Raw genomic sequence first — 20,792 nt, forward strand, 5'->3', positions numbered from 1 at the left:
TTTGTGCTTATAATAAAGCATTTTATGCCATATTTTCTGAGCTTATTTGAACTTTTGTCGTGTTTTATCATTGCTACAATCATTTTGTTCACATTTCATACGAAATAAAAAAAATCAATGTCTAACCATATAAAACATGAACGAGTCCCTTTAAAAATGATTATACATGAATTTGATGCTGTATCATTTTGATAATCACTGACATTACTTATGGAGAAGATGATTATAGCAATGAACAAAACAGTACATGAAGGCTGACAATCATAAATATGTTAAAATAGTGTTGACAGTACAAATAACAATTTAAAAACTCATTTACAATTTACAAAACAAATAAATTGACATATTATCTCTCTAAACAATAACAAATTTACACATTCAGCTATTGGTAAAATAATACCATATCATAAAATGTATGATTATGAGCCCCTTTTTTGTGATTACAATGTTTGATAGATGTCACTTTAAATGAGAGTGCTTTTCCATATTTATTTTAATATAAGATTACATGAATATGAAAAGGTTGACAGGTAAATAAAGATTTATTAAATACAATAGTGAATAAAATAGGCAAAGCTTCAAGTGTCAGCAATATTTAAGTGGATTGTGAGTTTTTTAAGTAGATAAAATAACCAAAGACTTCCAGGTATATGATTCTACTATAAGACTTTATTTAAGTTATCATTCATAAATTAGGTGTAATAAAGGAGACAGTCAATTGTCAGTTTTTGTTGATGTAATATTTGCTCATAGAGCTCACTTTGGCATTTAAGAAGTCTTTCAAGTTGCTCATAGATGGAATCTTGGAAACTCTTGTCACTTTTGCTTTAGTTGGTGTTGTACTGAAATATAAAAATACACACATTTATATGTACTTTTTTAAAAGTCTTACTTAGTCTTTAAAAAGAATTTCAAATGTAAAAATATTTAGACAGAAAGGTACTGTCTGACCTATATTTTTTTGCATAAATATCTTAATATCATGTAGAAGAATCTGAGTACTTGCTCCAGTGACCACTTTGGTGTGGCTTAAAGTTTCATTTTAATACATATATTTCACAGTTTTGGGGTTTTGATAGTAAATGTTTAACCTTATGTATTTATTGCATGACTCTTTTGGCATGAAGACACTGCCATAACACAGTCTGTCTCAAGTTTATATGTTTACTTAGTCATATTTTGTGTTCTACCTGTTTGGAATCATGGCAGCCCCCTGGGACATTGCAGGAAACACTATGTTGGAGGTAAATTGACATAACTCCACTGCAAGCGATGCACATGTAGCTGTTTTGGCAGTATGGTGCAGCACCAAAGATGATGGACTTGTTTCTGGAGTAAAATATATACATAAATAAATACATTAGTGTTATTTAAAATAAAAAAGATACATATAAATGACCTGAGAATCACCAATTCTTTTAAAATGACATCATTTAAAGCTGCACTCTCACATATTTACCATTTTTGCAACTTTTTTTATTTTTTGTCTTGGAAAGGGCAATGTTTTGCAAAGATATATGTAAACCAATGATAGAAGATTGCTGACAAAAAAATCAGATCGTAGATTTTCATTTTTCCAAAAATTAATATTTTATGGCTTAGACCGTTACTAACGGTTTATGAAAAATGCATAAAACATCAATTTTGGAACTTAATTATAAAAATCTGAGATCTAATATTTTGTCAGCTGTCTTATATAACTGGTTTCTAAGGATTTTCGCAAAAATTGGCTCGTTTCAAGACAATAAAATAAAAAAAGTTGTCAAAACGCTGCCATCTGATGCCTCCTCTTCATGTCCATCTTGATGTTGGTTAATTTCTTATCAAACTCATCAAGAGTTCTAATGCAGACACCCTGGGCATTCAGTCTGAAAGTCAAATATTTTTTCTTTAAATTTTATTACTAAAGCTTCTTAGAGGATATCAGGGGCGGGCGGGGGCTATGATCAAAACATACTAACAATGAATTGTGAAATAAAGAGTGTGTGCCCGAATGGCTGACACTACAAATACATGTGTAACTTACAAATTAACATATATGGATACCTTTGTGAAACAAACCGTTACAATATTTGAATAAAACATAAAACAACTATACCTTTATCAAAATATCAGTATAAAACTGTAACATAGTATCTGATTATTGTCGTCATCCGTCATAGTCAAAGTTCCAAAACAATATTTTAAAAAAAATACCCCACCTGTCTTCATTCCTCTTCCACGATTTTTCTTCATCGACATGAGTAATGGTTGGACTTGTTTTCAATGGCATGACTTTCATCAAGGAATGAATACCTCAGCATTTCATGCTCTGCTCTGAACCAATTCTCTTTCCTTTTTAAATTTTGCGGCGTCGCCATTGTCCAATGGTAACGTTTATAAACGTCGCCGCCGACGCATATAGAACTACTATGACTATGAAAATACACTTTTTTGTCGACAAACAGACGAGCTAAAATGGTCTGTGTTTAAACGCGTTTGGTCGGAAGTGACGAGACCCAGACGTTTATCAGATAATTTGTAAGACGGTGTGATGACTTAACACTTCACAAGACAGCAACGTATAAAAATATCGAGTCCCAGTTTTCTAACTTGCTATTGATTAGTGGGCGGGCAGCGGCAGACGCACAGTTGTTAGTGATTTTCTAGCTTGTGACAGTAAACTGGTTTAATGGTACAATGGTGACAGCTGTAAAAAACAGTCTGTAAGGAATTAATGTTTGCAAGCGTCAACATAATGTGATATAACACACACAAGGGGAGTTGTTGTTCTTCGTGCAAGTGCCTAATATTGTTTGTTGTCATGTTAAACACACAGACTGATCGGAGAAGAACAAAAATCATTTCATTTAACAAACAAGTTAAACAAATTGTATAAGACTATGCGAAAATAAATTGCTTGTAGTGTTCCAAAATCATTGAAACATACAGTAAATATACGGAAATACTGTAAACGCTGATATATCAATGGCAGGTTATATTTCGACCAATGGCAGATAATATTTCGACCATTTTCATGCTATATTTCGAGCAATGGCAGACTATATATTTTGACCAATTGCAGGTTATATTTTGACCAATGGCAGGCTACATTTCGACCAACGGCAGACTGTATTTCGACCAACAGTAGACTACATTTCGACCAGTTGCAGGCTATATTTTGGCCAATGGTAGGCTATATTTCGACCAATGCAGACTATATTTCGACCAATAGCAGGCTATATTTCGACCAATGGCGGACCATATTTCGACCAACACTGGCAACAGCAGAGTAACGACAATGACCAATGACAGGTTATATTTCGACCAATTGCAAAATATATTTCGACCAATTGCAGGCTATATTTCGACCAATGACAGACTATATTTCCACCAATGGCAGACTATATTTCGACCAATGTCAGGCTATATTTCGACCAATGGCATACTATATTTCGACCAATGGCACGGTTATTTTTGGACCAATGGCAGACTATATTTCAACCAATGGCAAACTATATTTCCACCAATGACAGACTTTATTTTGACCAATTTCACACTATATTTCGACCAATGGCAGACTATATTTCGACCAATTACACACTATATTTCGACCAATGGCAGGCTATAATTTGACCAATGGCAGGTTATATTTCGACAATTGGCAGAATATATTTCCAACAATGGCAGATTATATTTCCACCAATGGCAGACTATATTTCCACCGAAGGCAGGCTATTATTCGACCAATGGCAGGTTATATTTCGGCCAAAGGCAGTCTATGTTTGCAACAATGGCGGACTTTATTCTGACCAAATTGACCAACAGACGACTATATTTCGACTTATGGCAGGCAATGTTTCGACCATTCGCAGACTATATTTCTACCAATGGCAGGCTATATTTCGACGAAAGCAGATTATATTTCGACCAATGGCAGACTATATTTCGGCCAATGGCAGTCTATGATTCGACCAATGGCACATTGTATTTTGACAGACTGCAGGCTATATTCTGACCAAATTTACCAATGGCAGACTTTATTTCGACCAAAGGCAAGCTATGTTTCGACCATTGACAGACTATCTGTCGACCAATGGCAGGCTTTTTTTCGGCCAATGGCAGACAATATTTCGGCCAATGGCAGACTACAGTTCGGCCAATGGCAGTCTTTATTTCGACCAATGGCAGACTATAAATTGACCAATGGCAGATTATATGTCGTCACTTCAGATTTTGTTATGGTTGGATTGACTTTAAAACTGTTTTATTATGACTATGTTTGTTTTCTGTTGATGTGTCCTTTTTGTATATTGTTTTGTTGAACGTATATCATTCCAACAGGGTTAGACTGATCGCTTAATCAAATAAAAAAGGTGACATTTTTTTTTTTTTAAATTGTGTTATTGTTCATGACATGTATTTGAATAATATTACTCTGAAAGGACTTTTGACCGTAATGGATGTAACTTTGTGACAGAAAACAAGGAAACGTGATGAAATTGTGATCTTTAAAGAATATCATATTTCATTTTCGCACGTAGTGATTCCAACTAGGAAATTACATGTCACTGAAACTGATGACATTTTGGACAACTGAATTCCAGAGGATGTTTCTGAAACAAGCAAATGCATTTTCCCCATATAATTGGGATTTATTAACAGACAGGGCACATTTCAGAGAGTTTGCAAAAAATATGTGAAAGTCTTAGTTGTTTGCCAAAATTCGCTTAAATAATGTACTTGAGGGCTCGCGAGTTTGCGAAAAAAACACGTTTAAATTGAGTGTTTGAGAAATTTCAATTAAAGGGACTAGTCACCAGATTGTCCCAAATCGAGGAATACAGTATTGCCTCAAAACAAGCATCGACTGTTCAAAACGATCTCGCCGAAAATACATTTTACATAATTAAAAAAAATGTCGCCATCTCAGCAGTTATTCGTGTAAAAACACCACATACTGGTTTCCCAGTTTAAAGTGTGTATATTTCGCACGTGAAGTCCATGATTAAATATTGGACCTTGTATGATAGCACGCTTTTCACGAACGAAACCTGATGCGGGTCACCTGAAAAGCATCCTTTCATAATATTCCACTTGTTATTTACCTGATTTGTTTTGTCGGTTTCAATTTGATTTCAGTGCACCGCTATCTGCCTAATGTCGGCTTGCGCGTATGAATATGTAACGTACTTCTGTGTATTGAAGTCAAGGGAGGATACTCAATCGAAAACATGTTTTATATCTCAACAAAATAAACAAATTGCTATAACGAAGAAATCAACTGTTAATATCACAGCACAAAAATAACAATAATAACAAAACAAAAAAACAAAACAAAAATAAACAGTACTAATTATATACATACAGTATAAACAAATTGTCGTTTCCTGAAGACGTAACGCAGTCATTTAAAAAAAGTGAATGTTCATAGAATTGTTTTGACGATCATAATATGCAGAACTGAGGGAAGTTCGTGAGTCGATCGCTGACTATCTATGACACAAATTCACTGTGTTTTTTTTTAAATTGGCTAGCTGCTCATGTTTATGATTATGTTACAATTGATGCTATTCGAATTAAATCGGCAAACAACTAGTTTTCTAGATAGATCGGATGTGATATCTGCTTCGTGCTTATCCCCATGTTTGTTCTAAAACCATGTCCCTGACTTTGAAAGGTTTTACCAGTTATTTTTGTCATGCTATTTTTAGCAACGCAAAAGTAGTTCCTAGACTGTTCACCGTACTAGCCTGATATGAAATAACAAAAACGAGATTATGGTGATACGGAATTTTTTACACGGAGTGCCGTATTTTCATTGTTGGATATTGAAAAAGAAATCGATAGACAAATAATAAAGAAACAATTACCGATTCTTTTTTATTTTTCTGGGAGTTACGTGGTAGACAAACACAGTATATTTTTAATTGAAAATAAAAACTGCGCAAAAACTGTGGAAGAAGCATCTGTCGTAAGCAATGTGATATTGTACACATCGATATAAAGTTTATGCAAGTTTTTGACAATTTCTTTTTCATGCAATGGTATTATGTGATGTCAAGTCACTTTACAACTTGTACCAGTAGGCTCAATGATACTTGCCATGAATAACTTATTCGTGGTATTTTACATGTTGTTATAGTATTGTACAATGCACTCATTCCCGGATCACGTAGTGTACAAAAACTCTAGTCCAAATATGTGTTACGTACCAACATTTTAAAACGGAAAGAATATGTCATATGTCCCTGAAAGTTGAATTTCTTGTTAGAAATGTAATCAGAAATTATTTCAATAGCATTTTTTCCCACAATTTTAATTATAAAGGTTTGATTTGCATTACAATATTGGTTTTACGTAGAACACACGCTGAATTTGAGAGACATATGGAAAGTTTCATTCTAATATGCCTTGATTTACGATCAGGATTTTCTGTATATGTGGTCATTATTTTGTTCATATAATGATTTTTTGCCACAGTTTCTTCATTTCTTTCAAGCCAAACCCATTCTCATTCATCAGAGTTTTAATAATGATAAATCTAATCTGTGGTATGCACAGCATCATCACTCTGATGTACGAGGATGGCCTAAACCTGTCTGGCCTTTATCGTAACTTGCATTGATAAACGATATTAAGGTAGCATATCTCTAATGGGCAACATTTTAAACTATGATAAACTTTATAAATCTGAATGTTTATCATTTCCTTAATTCAAAAACGAAATATAAAAGAAATTTACCGTCAAATAACAATTTTATTTAAATTTGAATTACCCTACCCCCATTTCAGAATTGTCGATTAAAACGACATCACCCGAGAGACAAAAAAAATCCTTTATATCATTTATTTTTTAACTTTTTGGTAATAATTTGGTATCAGAGTAACAAGAAATATATTTGCTTTAATAATACATTATTGATCACTTTACTAACAAATATAATCAAACTGTACTGAAATAGCATATGGTATTACTATTTTAACTTACTGTTTTGATCGCGTAAAATTGGAACACCGGCGTTTAAAAGCAAAATGAACCAGTTCTAGAAATACTCATGACCTGTTCTTTACTAATAATTATCTTTAATGTTTTGGGAACATTATGCCAAAAATTCAAACTGTTTTACCGTCTCATTTAAACAATAATACAGTTTGTAATTCCCAACCACCTATTTCGGCCGTGCCTGCAAGTCAAAAAACCTTCACAGAAGCTAATATTTATGTGTATAAATGTTTTTATTCTGTAAAAAGTGTTTCCTGATGAATACAAAGAAGAAAAAAATATTTGTGCTTCTGGCTGTATTCGAACCACTACCTTGAAACCTCAAAAGATTTGTAGTCCTGTGCTTAACAACATAGGCTAAAACATTAAAATTGAAATGTTTCAAGTGGAGGATTCCATTAGGGGTGTGCTACCTATGTTCCTTTTTGCGTATACTGACAGCGAACGCAGACAACGTGCCCATAGAATAACGGCCTAATTGGTCATATATTTCAATTTCAGACAATGACAATTGATGTGTCCGCTAAGAGTTTATTTTCATTTTGATAATTCATTGTTCTTGGACAGATTTTTGTCCATGCTCCTCTCTAAAGAAACTCTTGACATTTATCATTCGAATATTAACTAAGATTGTAAAACATCAATCGCCAACACTTTTTTAATGATTTATTTTCCTCTGATATTTAGCTACGATGTCCTGTTTTAACTTCTTAAATCATTCAAACAACTAGGATTTAAGAAACCCTTATTTGATATTTTGATCGCAAATAAACATACCTTTTCAATGTATTTGATTATCAAAAGAAAACATCAGTACAATATGACTTGGATTGGGATCCACTTCCGTGGTAAATTCTCAACGACGCTGCTATCGGGCAATACACGATACCAGTTTATAGACAGGATGAGTTATATTTTATATAGTGAATTTATGTACTTGGCGAAAGTGGCACATTGCCAAATATAGCGTTATGGCTGAAAAGTGTACTGTGTTACGTCCACTGAGATGATTGTCATATCAAGATTCGACAATGAACCTTTAAACTTCAATTCGCAAAGGCTAGACCTATCATTGATGCGCGTTTAATCAGCCAGCCCAATCTGACATTTGAAAAATTATACCGTTTATCAGACAATTCTTCGAGATACTTAAATTAGTGTTGATAACCATCTGACGCGTATAGACATGATAAAAAAGTTTTGTGTGGTCTTGGAGAGTTGTGCTTTTTTTAGATGGGTATATACAATCATTAGAGGTATATCTAAATGTAACGGCAATGATATTTATGAATATGATACTATAGGTATTCAAAGATGCGGCTGAATGGGTTTTATTGAAAATTAATATATATCTATTGATGTTCATGAAACATTCGGATTAAGTTTCATGAATATTAGACCAAACATAATGCTTCTAGTGTGTTCCAGATTGGACCTAGTCACCTAGTTTTTGACCCACGTGAAAAATATCGATACCCAATTGGCTCAATAAAGTCATGTGACAATATATACAATTGTTAACATTCCGAATATACACGGACATAGCCAAACTATGACGGTTAAATTAACTTTCTAGATCGTAGTTACTCGGTCGTCTCCGGCGTAAATTATTTAGACTGGTACCTTGCATTATCACCGATAAAATTATTGGTGTCGGGTCGGTCGGCCGAGATATCATTTCGGCCTGATCCTTTTCGGCCTACTTTTATTCATTAATGTTTGTTTTAAATCTTGTGATTATGCTTTGAACTTTCATTTTATATCAGTTAAATTTAAATTGTGTTAATATCGTTATTGCGACTTATATTTGTTAGTAAAATCGTGTGAATTAAGCTTTGTAATTCCATTTTATATCACTTAAATTTAAAACAGTCAATTAATGTCGTGTTAAGGCACTTATATTTGTTATCAAATGCATAATTTAAAATATTATTCACAATATGCCCGTAGATTCTCACATGCTTATTTACTACCACAGGTGTATATAAATCGTTTTCACAGAATATAAATTTTTAAAATAACGAACTCGTATGAACGGCGACCAGTCAATACAAAAAGAGAGAGAATAACTATTTTTAAATTCCTGTTTTAAACATTAGGCCTAAAAAAATATGTCCGTTTCGGGTAACCCGACCCTACCTATAAAAATGCGCCGACCCTAACTATTTTTTTCCGTTTCTGAGAAAAACAAATATTCGTTAGCGAATAGACAGTTACGAAGGGCGGATAAATGCAGATTTTAATCAGAATTATTGTTTATATGATAAAACAAAGTCAGGCAATGACAGTAATGTAGGAAAGACTGCCATGTGCAAGAAAACACTCTGAACTTACGACAGATTTTGAAAAAAAAAAAATCCCTACCTACCCTACCTAGAAATTTTGGGAAGGTTACCCTAAACAAACAATTATTTTTATGGCCTTAGGCTTATTCGTTTTATATGACGTTTTGGAAGTTTTACACGCATCAAAACGGTTATTGACGACAAATTTTAGGAAAAGTTGAATAAGAGTTGATATCATTTACAAATCTTTTTTTATAACTACACTTTATCCGTATACACTTCCCCATTGCCAATTGCAAACATGTATCCCTATAGACGCGGCCTCCAGGTTCATCACTGATTCAGTGTCTAGCATATATATGTATATATATGTGACCAAGTCTGCGAAAATGGGTCCTAATGAGGAAAAATGACATTTTCAGGTTTTTACATTTTCTGAATGTGCTATGTTTCAGAAATAAAGTCCTGAAGTTTAAAGCTGATATCTTTAAAATTGACGGATTGAGGACAAATTTCGCAATACCAATATTTGTTATAAAATGGCGAAAAAAATGAAGGAAATGGAAACATAAGTAAATACAACGTCCTTGATTTTAAGAGTCTGTATTCCATTAAAATTGAATCCAGCATTTTTTATTTCTGTGGAAACATTATCATAACATCAATAACATCATTTATGGAAAATGTAACACTACATGTACATTTCATAGAAACGGTTGCCATGACTACAATTTTTTTACGAGAAATTTATCCAAATAAACGCAAAAGCAGCTCAAATAGACAAAATCACATTTGAATTTGATAGATTATGTTTGCAGGAAATATTTTAGTACAGCATTAAAATTTCAGCCAGCTATGTAGTAAAATAGAATGTTAACAGCAATTTTACATAGACCCTGTAAAGAAAATCTGCAACTTTTCTAAAACAAGGTTAATTGTTCAAAAGTAGTGCAGCTTATCCTTGTATTAATCAAAACAAAAAACATATTATTTTAAAACAAGCAATTATTTAAAAGATGTAACTTGTCTGGTGAAATCAATTATTTTTAAAATCAATAAGAATGTTATACTTGGTTGCCATAGCAACTGACTTATACCTAGAATAATTCTTTTTTTTTGCTCATTTCATTCTTTTGGAGTTGTAAGATGACACAGAATGAAATGTATTTACAAGGAAAGCATTGACACATGCCTTATTTGACAAAATTGACAACAAACATATGCATGCAAGGATTATTGAAACTATATTAATGTATAACTATTAACATATAGACTTATAAATGTACACTTTCACATTATACTGGAGTCGTGTATGGAAAATATGAATGCCATCATACTTTACTTATAGATGGCCGACTGTTCAATGATATTCCCATAATTGAAATACATGTTTATACATAAGTATTTAATGATCAATCAAGTGTGTTACTTTTGGTTGCCAAGGAAACCATACATTCCTAAGATCATGAATATTTTATCAATGTAACACAAAGAAATATATTCTTTGAATGTAAATGAAAACATAAAACTTCCACTTACACATGCCAATATATTTATAGCAAGAAACAAACTATAACTTTTGCTGAAACACACACAGAAAGTGTTCTCAATAAAGTTGCCTATTTCAACTTTTGTTTTTTGGCCTTTGAATAGCCTTCTTTTGCAACTAATGGCAATGGGTATGTTGTGTTTTTTGCATTATCTGATCCGCAAAAGTCTCTTTTTACATCATGCAAGTACCATTGCCTTTCTGCACTTATTCCCTCACCAAAGATCTGCTCTGGCAGAACACCAATATCCACTTGGCAGTTTTTCAGTATGTTAATTTTCTCCCCAGGGGCATCAACAAACTTCCTTACTCTTAAAACCCCAGGCTCGTTAGAAGACACCTCAAATGAATGGTATTTCGAAATGTTCTTCAATGGTTTGAAAATGCCTTTGAAGAAGGTGCTCCAGTCATAGAACGACACTTGTTTGCTGTTGCCATCAACAATATGTGGAATGTTGTGTTGTGATTACCTCAACAGGACTCATTTTCGCTGACGACGTCACATATGATAGACAATGAATCAGCCACATGTATTCAATGAGACTAATTGTCATACCGCTGGACTATTCACCAGCCACATATAAAATCAGTGAACGATAATGTCATACTGCTTAACAACTAATCGGCCACATAAATTCAATGATCATCTTTTGATACCGATAGACGATGAATCAGTCACATATAATCACTGACCCCGATTGCCATAGTGCTAGACTATGAATCAGCCACTTTTAATAAATGATTCCGATAGTCCATAAATCAGTGACTCAAAGACGTATTCGGATCTTTCGTTTAAAAACACCGTTACGATTGATAGTTAACATCAGAAATAATTAAGAATCTGAAGATGTGAACTCATTTTCGAAGTGGCGATATCTTAAAGACATGCTTTTAATGCAACTGTTGGATTTACTTCATTGGAATAAAAGGAATGATCATTAGAGTTAATAATATCCATTGCAAATTAACGAGCATCTCATTTGTTTTATTTCAGTATAATTAATAATACATGATCGAACTATGTATTGCTAAAGTATATCACGAACAATGCATGAGTGATGCATATTTGTTTTATAATCTCTAAGGAATTCAGCAAATATTCTCACTTGTACATTGCATCAAATAATATATGCTTTTGACAGAATCATTTCAGGTTTGACATTAACAGAAAACACCGTTTTTTAATATTTTGATGCATTTTTAAGAAACATCTCATTGACAATTGTTAAAATCACAATTGAACGTCTTGCATATTTCATTAAAATTTCACAACCTACTTATTGCTCTGTAAATTGCCATTTCGTATTCATTTTTTGTTAAAGCTAGAGCCATAGTTACATGTATTTCCCTTTAAATGATACATATGTGAACGTTGTCTGTTTCTGTGTGTTTTTGATCGGCAGTAAACACTTATGGAACAAGACAAGCACAAGTAAAATGAAGCGAAATACAAGAGAAAATTGCAGAATTAAATGCGCATAGAATAACACAGATTGTCCTATAAACATTTACGTAAAATTTGTTTGCTCATTTGCACTGTAGGTATGCACAAACGCTATCACTTTGGCACTGAATCCTGCAACGAACCTTATTTTTAACTAGCCAACTGCATAATATAATCACAACACTTGACCGTAAATTACATTATTCCAAAAATACTCGAATTATTCTTCGATATCATCTCGAGAGAAAATGTCAAAAAGCTACTTTCAAATCTTTCAAATGTCATGGTAAAACAACCTGCGTGCTAGTTGCCAGTACCGATGATAGATTTCTCTGTATAGCAACAATTCCATCTTACTCTCTCACATTGTTTCACTGTAAAACCAAAATTAACCTTAGCTCTTAAACTCGGCTAGACTGTAAAAAACTACGCGGACACCCCCGTACATTAAACAATTAAATTCTAAAGTTACAAAGTTCAGTACAGTCTAGGCTTTTATCAATTTACAAAAGGAATGCGGCCTCTGTAATTAATTAAGGTTGATGTCACAACCGCTTGGCGCTCATTTATGTACTTAGATATCTACCCTTTAAAGACATGTCCTGCCTTACTGTCCATCAAAAAGGAAATAAAAACGGACGTTTTATATTTCAAAACTGATTGTACAACGTATTTCATGTTTCAAAGAGCAGTTCGTTAAAGAGGCGTCACAAGTACGCCAGTGAAGCTTGTCAAACGGTCACCCCAGACGCCTGTGTTGTCATGACGTCCAACTTGCACATGAACAAGGTCACCTACGGCCAGCTTCATGGCAACCGTCACGCTTCCTTGCTCTTGGAAACCACCTTTCCCGTTGGCATATGCAGCACCAATTTCACCACCTGTAACGAAACAATTTAAATATTAAAATTTAATTCGACTGTTGGTAACAAAAAACTCGCCAATTCTTATTAACATTTGGTTATCTTATGTGACGTATTGCATATGCGTTAGTATTAGACGAAATATGACGCATAACCATTACTTTTGTTTGAGATTGCACAGTACTATTAAGCTGTGATTGACTTGAGTACCACATGACATATACAATGCATTTCATTAAAAAGACCATTCCTTTCGGAAGAACAATCTACATTCACTGTTTGAAAATATCAATCAATGCTACAAAAACAGTTCAACATTGTATTTTATATTTAACTTCCTTCATTAATTCTAATTGATTTTTACGAAAACAAGAAGCAACAACTAGCCGTTTTTCATAATGATGGCGTGCATCTCAGCTCCTGGACCTGCCAAACACATAACTGAGGTGGAGAACAGGTACACCCCTGACATGGTCGCTGTGAACTCCCCTGTCTGGGAGTTGTAGCCACCACCTGTATAGTTAACCGTAAAAGTGAGGTTGCGAAACATCGCGTATAGTTGTACTTTTATCTACATATAACAGTTGCAGTGTAATAGTTGTTTGCATAAATCGCGTTGCTCTCAAAATGCACCATTTCGGATCAGGGACTAGATATTGTTAATCACATCCCCCTGCCAACACTTGAAAACAAACTTTAATTTTATGGGAGGGGTGCAAGTCAAAAGCTTTCGCATCTTCGTTACGCCCCGTTTTACATCAAATCCTGGACCCGTCCCTATCCAATACAATGTAAAGTTAATTTACCAACCGTAACCATTTCGCTTAAGGCTTCAAGACGTCTAGATCGTTAATATTCATTTGTTGTTATATCACTATCTTTATAACCGTGCATGTGTGCCATGTTCGTTTTATAATATTTTGGTTGTTATAGAGTGAAGTGCGGTCTATTGCCGCTCTTATTTGGCTGGAATTTGTTCAAGCTTTCTTCATAGTCCACATGTTATATTATTCGTGTGTCTAGGCAATACAACATACAGACAAGTTGTGCATAGTTTTACTAGTTCAAGTGATTCACAAATTATACTGACAGTCATGGAAAAGTCACCACAAACAATCCAGTATAATGTGGTAGTGAAGAAGTGTAAACAAAATGCATTCGTCGTAAGTATCTAATCCTTACCAGTGTCAATTTTATTTTTGTTATCTCAACGTCAAAGACATTGAGTCGGTAACAAATAATAAAAATCCGGAATTTGGTGCAATCTTGATTGAAAAGCATTTTCACAATTTGTATAAGTATTCCCTATAAAACGTCATTACAATAGTGAATACAGATATTAATATATGGCTTACGCGCGATGATGCTGGTGTTTACATGTCAGCATGGAAAACGTCCTCGTTAGATATAAACAAATAGTTTTTACATAGAGGTCAACTGATGTTTCAGTTTCTTGCGGTCACCAAAAGCTGTATTTCATGAGTGGCGTATCCACGATTAAAATATTTACTTTCTCTTACACCACAACTAGCATTTTTCTTCTTATATGATACTCCTTACAAAGATATAAAATATCTAACCAGCATTTCAGAAATCACGCCAATTTGTATGCTTACCTAACGTCATTTCGGATGTGACGTTGAAATTGTGTCTCAACCCTGCGCGCGCTACTGTTTGAGATCGGAACAGGCTTAGCATTTCAAAACAGCTTATGTTATCAATTTGTTGTTTTCACTGTTTCAAAAAGTAAACTACCAGTCCTCTATAAACCTTTGTTGATAGTGAATTGGGCAAGATGCCATGTAAAAATAGATTTATGTACAACCTCATTAGATATTTGACTAAGATTATATGTACATCAGATATAAAGTATGCTAAACTTGTATATAATATGATATTAATTGACTTAGATATATATCCAAATAAGCCATCTTGGGCAAAGCATGTTAGAAATATATATCAACGATTAGGACTTAACGATGCAGACCGTAGGAAATGTAAATTTGTTTTTTTATCATGTTCAACAAAGAATAATTGACCAATTTAAGCAAGAATGGAATACAGATATACAAAGTTCAAGTAAAGCATTAACGTATAGACTGTTTGCTGAATTTAAATTTCTTTAGATAGTGTTAACATTTTAAAGTATAGAATCTCATTAACGAAATAACGTACTTCGTCACATAGACTTTGTATAGAAACAGGTCGATGGAACAAACCTACACCTATTCCAGTGAATGAAAAACTGTTTATTTTATAACTCTTTAGAAGATGAATTTCACATTATTTTCGAATATGAATGTTTCATAGAACTAAGACAAGCACTAATAAATAGATGTGACCATACCAACGCTAATGTTATAAAGTTCAAAGATTTATTGCAATTGTGTTGTTTTAAAAAAATTAGCAACATTTTGTCGTAAAGCATTTGCTGCAAGACATTTACATTTACCGTTTTACAATTAGTAATAAATGAGCATATATATTTATATCTATATATAAAACTTAAACATTGAGTTCTGCCTGAAATAATTATTTATTGCATTGCAAGCTACTCTCCTTTCTCTGTATTTTACTACATATACATAATACTTATCGCCAACCATATGAATCTATAAACCATTGTATTTGTATACTGTACTCATGGGCTTATGCCTACTGTATACGTTTTTTTACAATTAACATACGACTATAAACCACCGGGAAGCAATTGGTGTATTCTTAAGATAACAAAAAAGTTTAGTTATTTCCGACGCATAACTGATAGCGCGTATGACCGACTTCACAGGAGCAGCAAACTTATAATGTTTAAACCTTACACGCGTATGTGACTTATGTTTTTTTGTGTGACTGTATTCAAGGAATAAAATTGCGGGGTATGTGTCATTATCGGGGTATGAACGCAATTGGGCTGGTCAAAGTGTGTGGAGTCCGAAGGACTCCACGCATACTGTGACCAGCCCAATTGCGTTCATATCCCCGAAAATGACATCAACCCCGCAATGCATTCCTTATACACCAATAGTTCATTATTTCATTCAAGAGTTGTTAAAAAAATACTTCATTTTATTTAAGAAAACCTTTCAGTTATCCTTTCTTACCCATTCTGTAAATAGAACGACCCGACTGTAACCGTAAACATTTTTTTCCAATGGCGTCACAATAACGCGGGAAAAGATCAACCACTTTTAAACGTAAAATTGAAACACATTTGGCAACAATACATTTAAAATATAATAAATTAACACTTTCTAAAATGTTGAATTATATTTTACGGGATCTGCTGACACAATACAAACAATAACAAAATCAATAGTTTTCATGTATATTGTGATGCATATTGAGATCCGAACATATCCGAAGATGTTGCGTTCATCGATTGATAAACGCAAATGCCGAAAGGCAGTTCATTGAAGGAGTGGAAGTTGAGGGGTAAATTTTTGATTATAAGGCTTACATAAAATTATATTTTTGCAGCAGAAACTTTTTAGTATGTTGATTTTTTCGAAGAATAGTTCTTGGTCGTTTATGAAATTTATGAAAATGAAACGCTTTACCTTCACAAATACTTTTCATATTTTGTGAGGATGCGTTTTTTCAACCTTCAATATATATCTAAATGCTTAAATATAAGGCAAAACTGACCCAATGCCGTGTAATAGAGGAAGGGTATTACCCAAAATCTGCTCAAAATAAACATTTAAAGAAGCCAAAACTGAGTAATGACTGTGTTTTTAGTATAAATATCGACATAAGATTTATCAAATAGCATTATATCTTGACAATAATCTACGATGCGTTTGCAGTAATCACGAAATGGAATGTGGGATTACCAATGTTTAAAATCTCGCCATCAAAGAGGATTTTCTGGTTGATATGATAGTTGTTTGTAGGCGCGGATAGAATGGCATGAAAGGCAACAGTCTCGTCATCCAGAGCGAACCTCTTCCCTACACAAAATGAAATATTTTGTTAGGAAACGTACATTGATAGAGTACTAAGAGCATAAATTTTCGAATTGTATGCCTTGTGAAGATATGACTATTGTGCTTGGCGACAGTTAAGTGAACAATCTATATTAGCATTATTTCCTCTAATTGTTATGGTTAAACAAAGAACTAATACATTCTAGGTTTACAATTCTATGAATACGTTCTTCAACAAACTGTTTGATTGCAGAACGCTGGATAATTTTAGCGTCTGTTAACTGGTGTCAATTTACATCATTGTGCGTCGGAAAAGAAAGCTTGAGAAAACTACCTTTCCTTGGTGAAATACCCTTGCCTTCCTGGACATGTTTTTGCTTCCCGAATCCGTGTGGTATATTGTTATGATGTTCGTCAACTATGTCTTCATCTGAAGGGTTATCAGTTTCGATTGCAAAAAAGTCAACATTTGTAATTTCAACTACACCTTTAAATTATTTAAGCATGCATGTTTATTGTTTTCCCTAAAATAAGTTTAATATTTTGAAAGAAATGCAAACACTAAGCAGGACTTAGTAGTTTTCCGCATATGTACAACCATTTACTTAATGCACTCATTGTAGATTATTCCTAGATAGGCAATTGTAATTGACATTCAGGGGGATAATGTGTTTCCTTTTGTCCTTTTCTTTCTTCTACGTAAATAGATAAAACTATTTATAACAAAAAGGTCATACATCCAACCTATTCCGACTGGTATATGAATGGACACTGTGTAACGGTGACGATATCAGCTCAGAGCAGTGCGAACTAAGATATATTAATATGTCAAATGTGGCCCAGATAAGGACATTGAACATGTTTAAATTTTCCAAATACAACACTGATAGATAAGGATATACATAGATCAATGAAAAGTCTTCTTGTTTTTCTTACCGTGCCTTTGTGGATCCGCCAACTTTAGCTTCCCAAATCCATGTGGTATACCATTGTGGTGCGCATCGACAAGATCCTCATCTGAATTCAACAGTTTTGTTACCATTTGAGGTACCCAAGGCACAATTATGTTAATTTTCGAATGCCCGGTGACCCTATATTGTTTTGTACCATTTGTAAGGGAATGATCTTGCTTAACAGTTTGAAATCAACAGTCAAAATAGAAACATGACTTTAGAAAATAGAAACATCGTAAACGCATTATTAAAAGGGTCATCGTGGATTCTTCAGCAATGTGAAAGAAAAATTTGGTAAGAAATTGATAAATTTGTATATTGGTCATATGGCCTCCTCTGGTTTAAATCACAAATTTAGGCTATAGTTATTATTTAATAGGTAAATGGTCCGTTGCTCGTAAGTTGTCGTTATTACATGTATAGAAACAGAATAATGCTACTACCACGTTGAGCTTGTTGCCATTGGCCAATGTTCATGTGATGTTGGTCAACAATGTCCTCAGGGTCACTGTCCATATTTTTCTGGAAGCTGTTTATTACGATTTCTTCCTCCTTGGACCTCAGGAGTTGTATTTCTCGTTCTAGTTCATATATCCTTTTATCCTGCTTAGAAATGTGTTCCCTCTGTAGCTGACCTATATATATTTATGTGTGTGTGTAAAAAGATTGAAAGGCTTTAAATACACAATGCATTTTAACAAAAAAGCTCAGCCCAGAAACTTCCATGTAAATATATTTACTTTTAATCAATAAAACTTAATTCACAAGTAATTTGAATGACATAGGGTTTATGTTTAAATTTTTGGCTACTGAGCTTGTTTCTGTAGTTTTTCATATAAATATACTTGTCTGTTTTTTCGTTTATCAGAACAAAAAATTAAATAAATGTACTGCGTTTTGGGGTATCTTAGTATGCACAGTGATAATAAATTGTACCTATCAAATGATTAAATAATTAGAAAAAGTGGATACTCTGAATAGGAATTATCAATTATATTATAACAATTATTAAATTAATTCTATAAGATGCTCAATCAGGCATCGAATGTCTGCATTATTGTCCACTAAGTATATGTTATAGTTCATTTTGGGGATGTAAAGAAACTGGAGCGAGTCGCTGTAAAGGCCTAAAATCATCACAACATGATAACGTTAAAAATGAGCAAACTGTTGATATTTAGATTATTAGAATTATCTAGATATGTTTGCATAATACAGAAATACATTTTGGTACTGAATTTGTTTAATTTGTTGTCTTTTCTAAAAGGTATATTAAAGGAAAAAACGCAAATGCTCCATTTCTATTTGAATATTGTCACATCAATATTTAAATTGTGTAGTTGAATAATTGTCAATACGATTTGATAGCTATTTACAATTCTGGTTCATGTCGAAAACTTCAACTGCCTACAGACCATCGCACAATTAACTGTCAACCATAGTTACTTTGCGCATGCGCAGAGGGCAGAGCGATCTATGAAAAATATACAAATGTACCAAGTCTCGTACACCGAAAAAATATGCTCTATCATAATAAGTGCATGTGTTAACTTTCAGTTTCGTTCTGCATGATATGGAGCTACAGTAAATTTAGTAAATTCTAGATTATCATTAGTACATAAATAAGTGCGAACACCAAATTTCGCATGAATTTGATCACACTGAAAACCCTGTTAAAAGGTTGACGAGTCATAGCCAAACGTACCCAAACTAGAGACACCTCTCTAATAGACCCCAAACATTGCACAAATATGAATATATCGTCATCATTAGTAAATGTTGACGTAACTGCAAACAGCTCAGCCTCACATATGCCTCGACATTTATCGATAAGTACAAACACCATTCGATTCTCTGATCTTAACGCTACTGAAGCCGTATTGGAGACATTTTTCATATACATGTCGCCCTTGTATATGCGTTCGAATAAAGACACACACAATGGAAATGGAAATGTACGACTTTACCTTCTTTTTCTAAAGCCTCAAGCCTGTTGAATATATCTACCAAATAACCATCAGAAATTCCTTGTGAAGGCTGCTGCCACAGAAAACAAACGCAAACAAAATACCACAAACGAACCATCGTTAATAAGTTTGAAGATTGTCCATGTATAAAACTTTTAGAAGTCTAACAAAGTCGGCCAGTGTAAGATAAGCAGCCGTTTATCAATTGTTTAACGTTATGACCAAAGATAAAAGGAAACATTCGCCATTATCAATGAATTTAACTTTCATTATAACATGTACATTATTTGTGATACAAAACATATGTTTCTTCATTATTTAACCTTACTATATTTCCTTCAGAAACGTACACCATAGATCAAGCACATTTTTTGTCACTTTTAAACTTTAATTAAGCTGACAATTTCACAATCTCAATCATTTATATAAATATAAGGACATGACAAGCTACAAAACAAGAGTTGTCACAGAGACAGAGCGCTCGACTATTACGCCGCTTTTCAGTGTAAGGATTGAACAGTTTTGGCGAAACATGGATCACTGTAAAATTAGATAAGATTTCAATGCAATAAATGATGTATTTGCTGAGATATTAACATGAATGTTGTTACATGCAAATTTTTAACCAGTATTTCTAAGTCCAATAATGAAGGACCATTATTTTTGACAAAATACAGTTATCTAACTTGGTTATTCCAGTAGGTTTGGTGGTTGAGTACCATTGTATTCAGTCTCAAATGCAATACATGAAGTAGTTGCTGAGATTTTAACTAACATGCAAAACCTTAAGTAGAATTTCTAAATCGCAGAAAATGGGGGC

General features: G+C 33.5%; 1 protein-coding gene across 2 annotated transcripts; it reads right to left on the reverse strand.

Annotated features, from left to right (window-relative positions):
* Positions 1-12,892: 12,892 nt before the first annotated feature.
* On the reverse strand, positions 12,893-20,164 carry LOC128232960 (uncharacterized). Of its 2 annotated transcripts, none has more exons than XM_052946786.1 (7): positions 19,973-20,164; positions 18,452-18,640; positions 17,989-18,069; positions 17,387-17,482; positions 16,960-17,076; positions 13,514-13,639; positions 12,893-13,144 (listed from the first exon to the last, which is right to left on the reverse strand). In XM_052946786.1, exons 1-7 carry the CDS (start codon positions 20,088-20,090, stop codon positions 12,960-12,962), a joined length of 912 nt encoding a protein of 303 aa, XP_052802746.1. In that variant the 5' UTR covers positions 20,091-20,164; the 3' UTR covers positions 12,893-12,959. The 2 variants fall into 2 exon arrangements, with proteins under 2 accessions (XP_052802746.1, XP_052802738.1); XM_052946778.1 differs by having other exon boundaries at positions 18,449-18,640.
* Positions 20,165-20,792: the final 628 nt, after the last annotated feature.

This window comes from Mya arenaria, chromosome 1, assembly GCF_026914265.1.
Source record: "Mya arenaria isolate MELC-2E11 chromosome 1, ASM2691426v1".
NCBI lineage: Eukaryota > Metazoa > Mollusca > Bivalvia > Myida > Myidae > Mya > Mya arenaria.

What these genes read in the sequence shown, in the direction of transcription:
- LOC128232960 (XM_052946778.1), bottom strand. Translation starts at nt 20,090, where the DNA reads ATGGTTCGTTTGTGGTATTTTGTTTGCGTTTGTTTTCTGTGGCAGCAG. An exon ending in GGGTATTTCACCAAGGAAAG is followed by an intron (nt 17,077 to 17,386) that starts GTAGTTTTCTCA and finishes CATTTTGTGTAG; the next exon opens with GGAAGAGGTTCGCTCTGGAT. An exon ending in TGGCGAGATTTTAAACATTG is followed by an intron (nt 13,640 to 16,959) that starts GTAATCCCACAT and finishes TTAACTATACAG; the next exon opens with GTGGTGGCTACAACTCCCAG.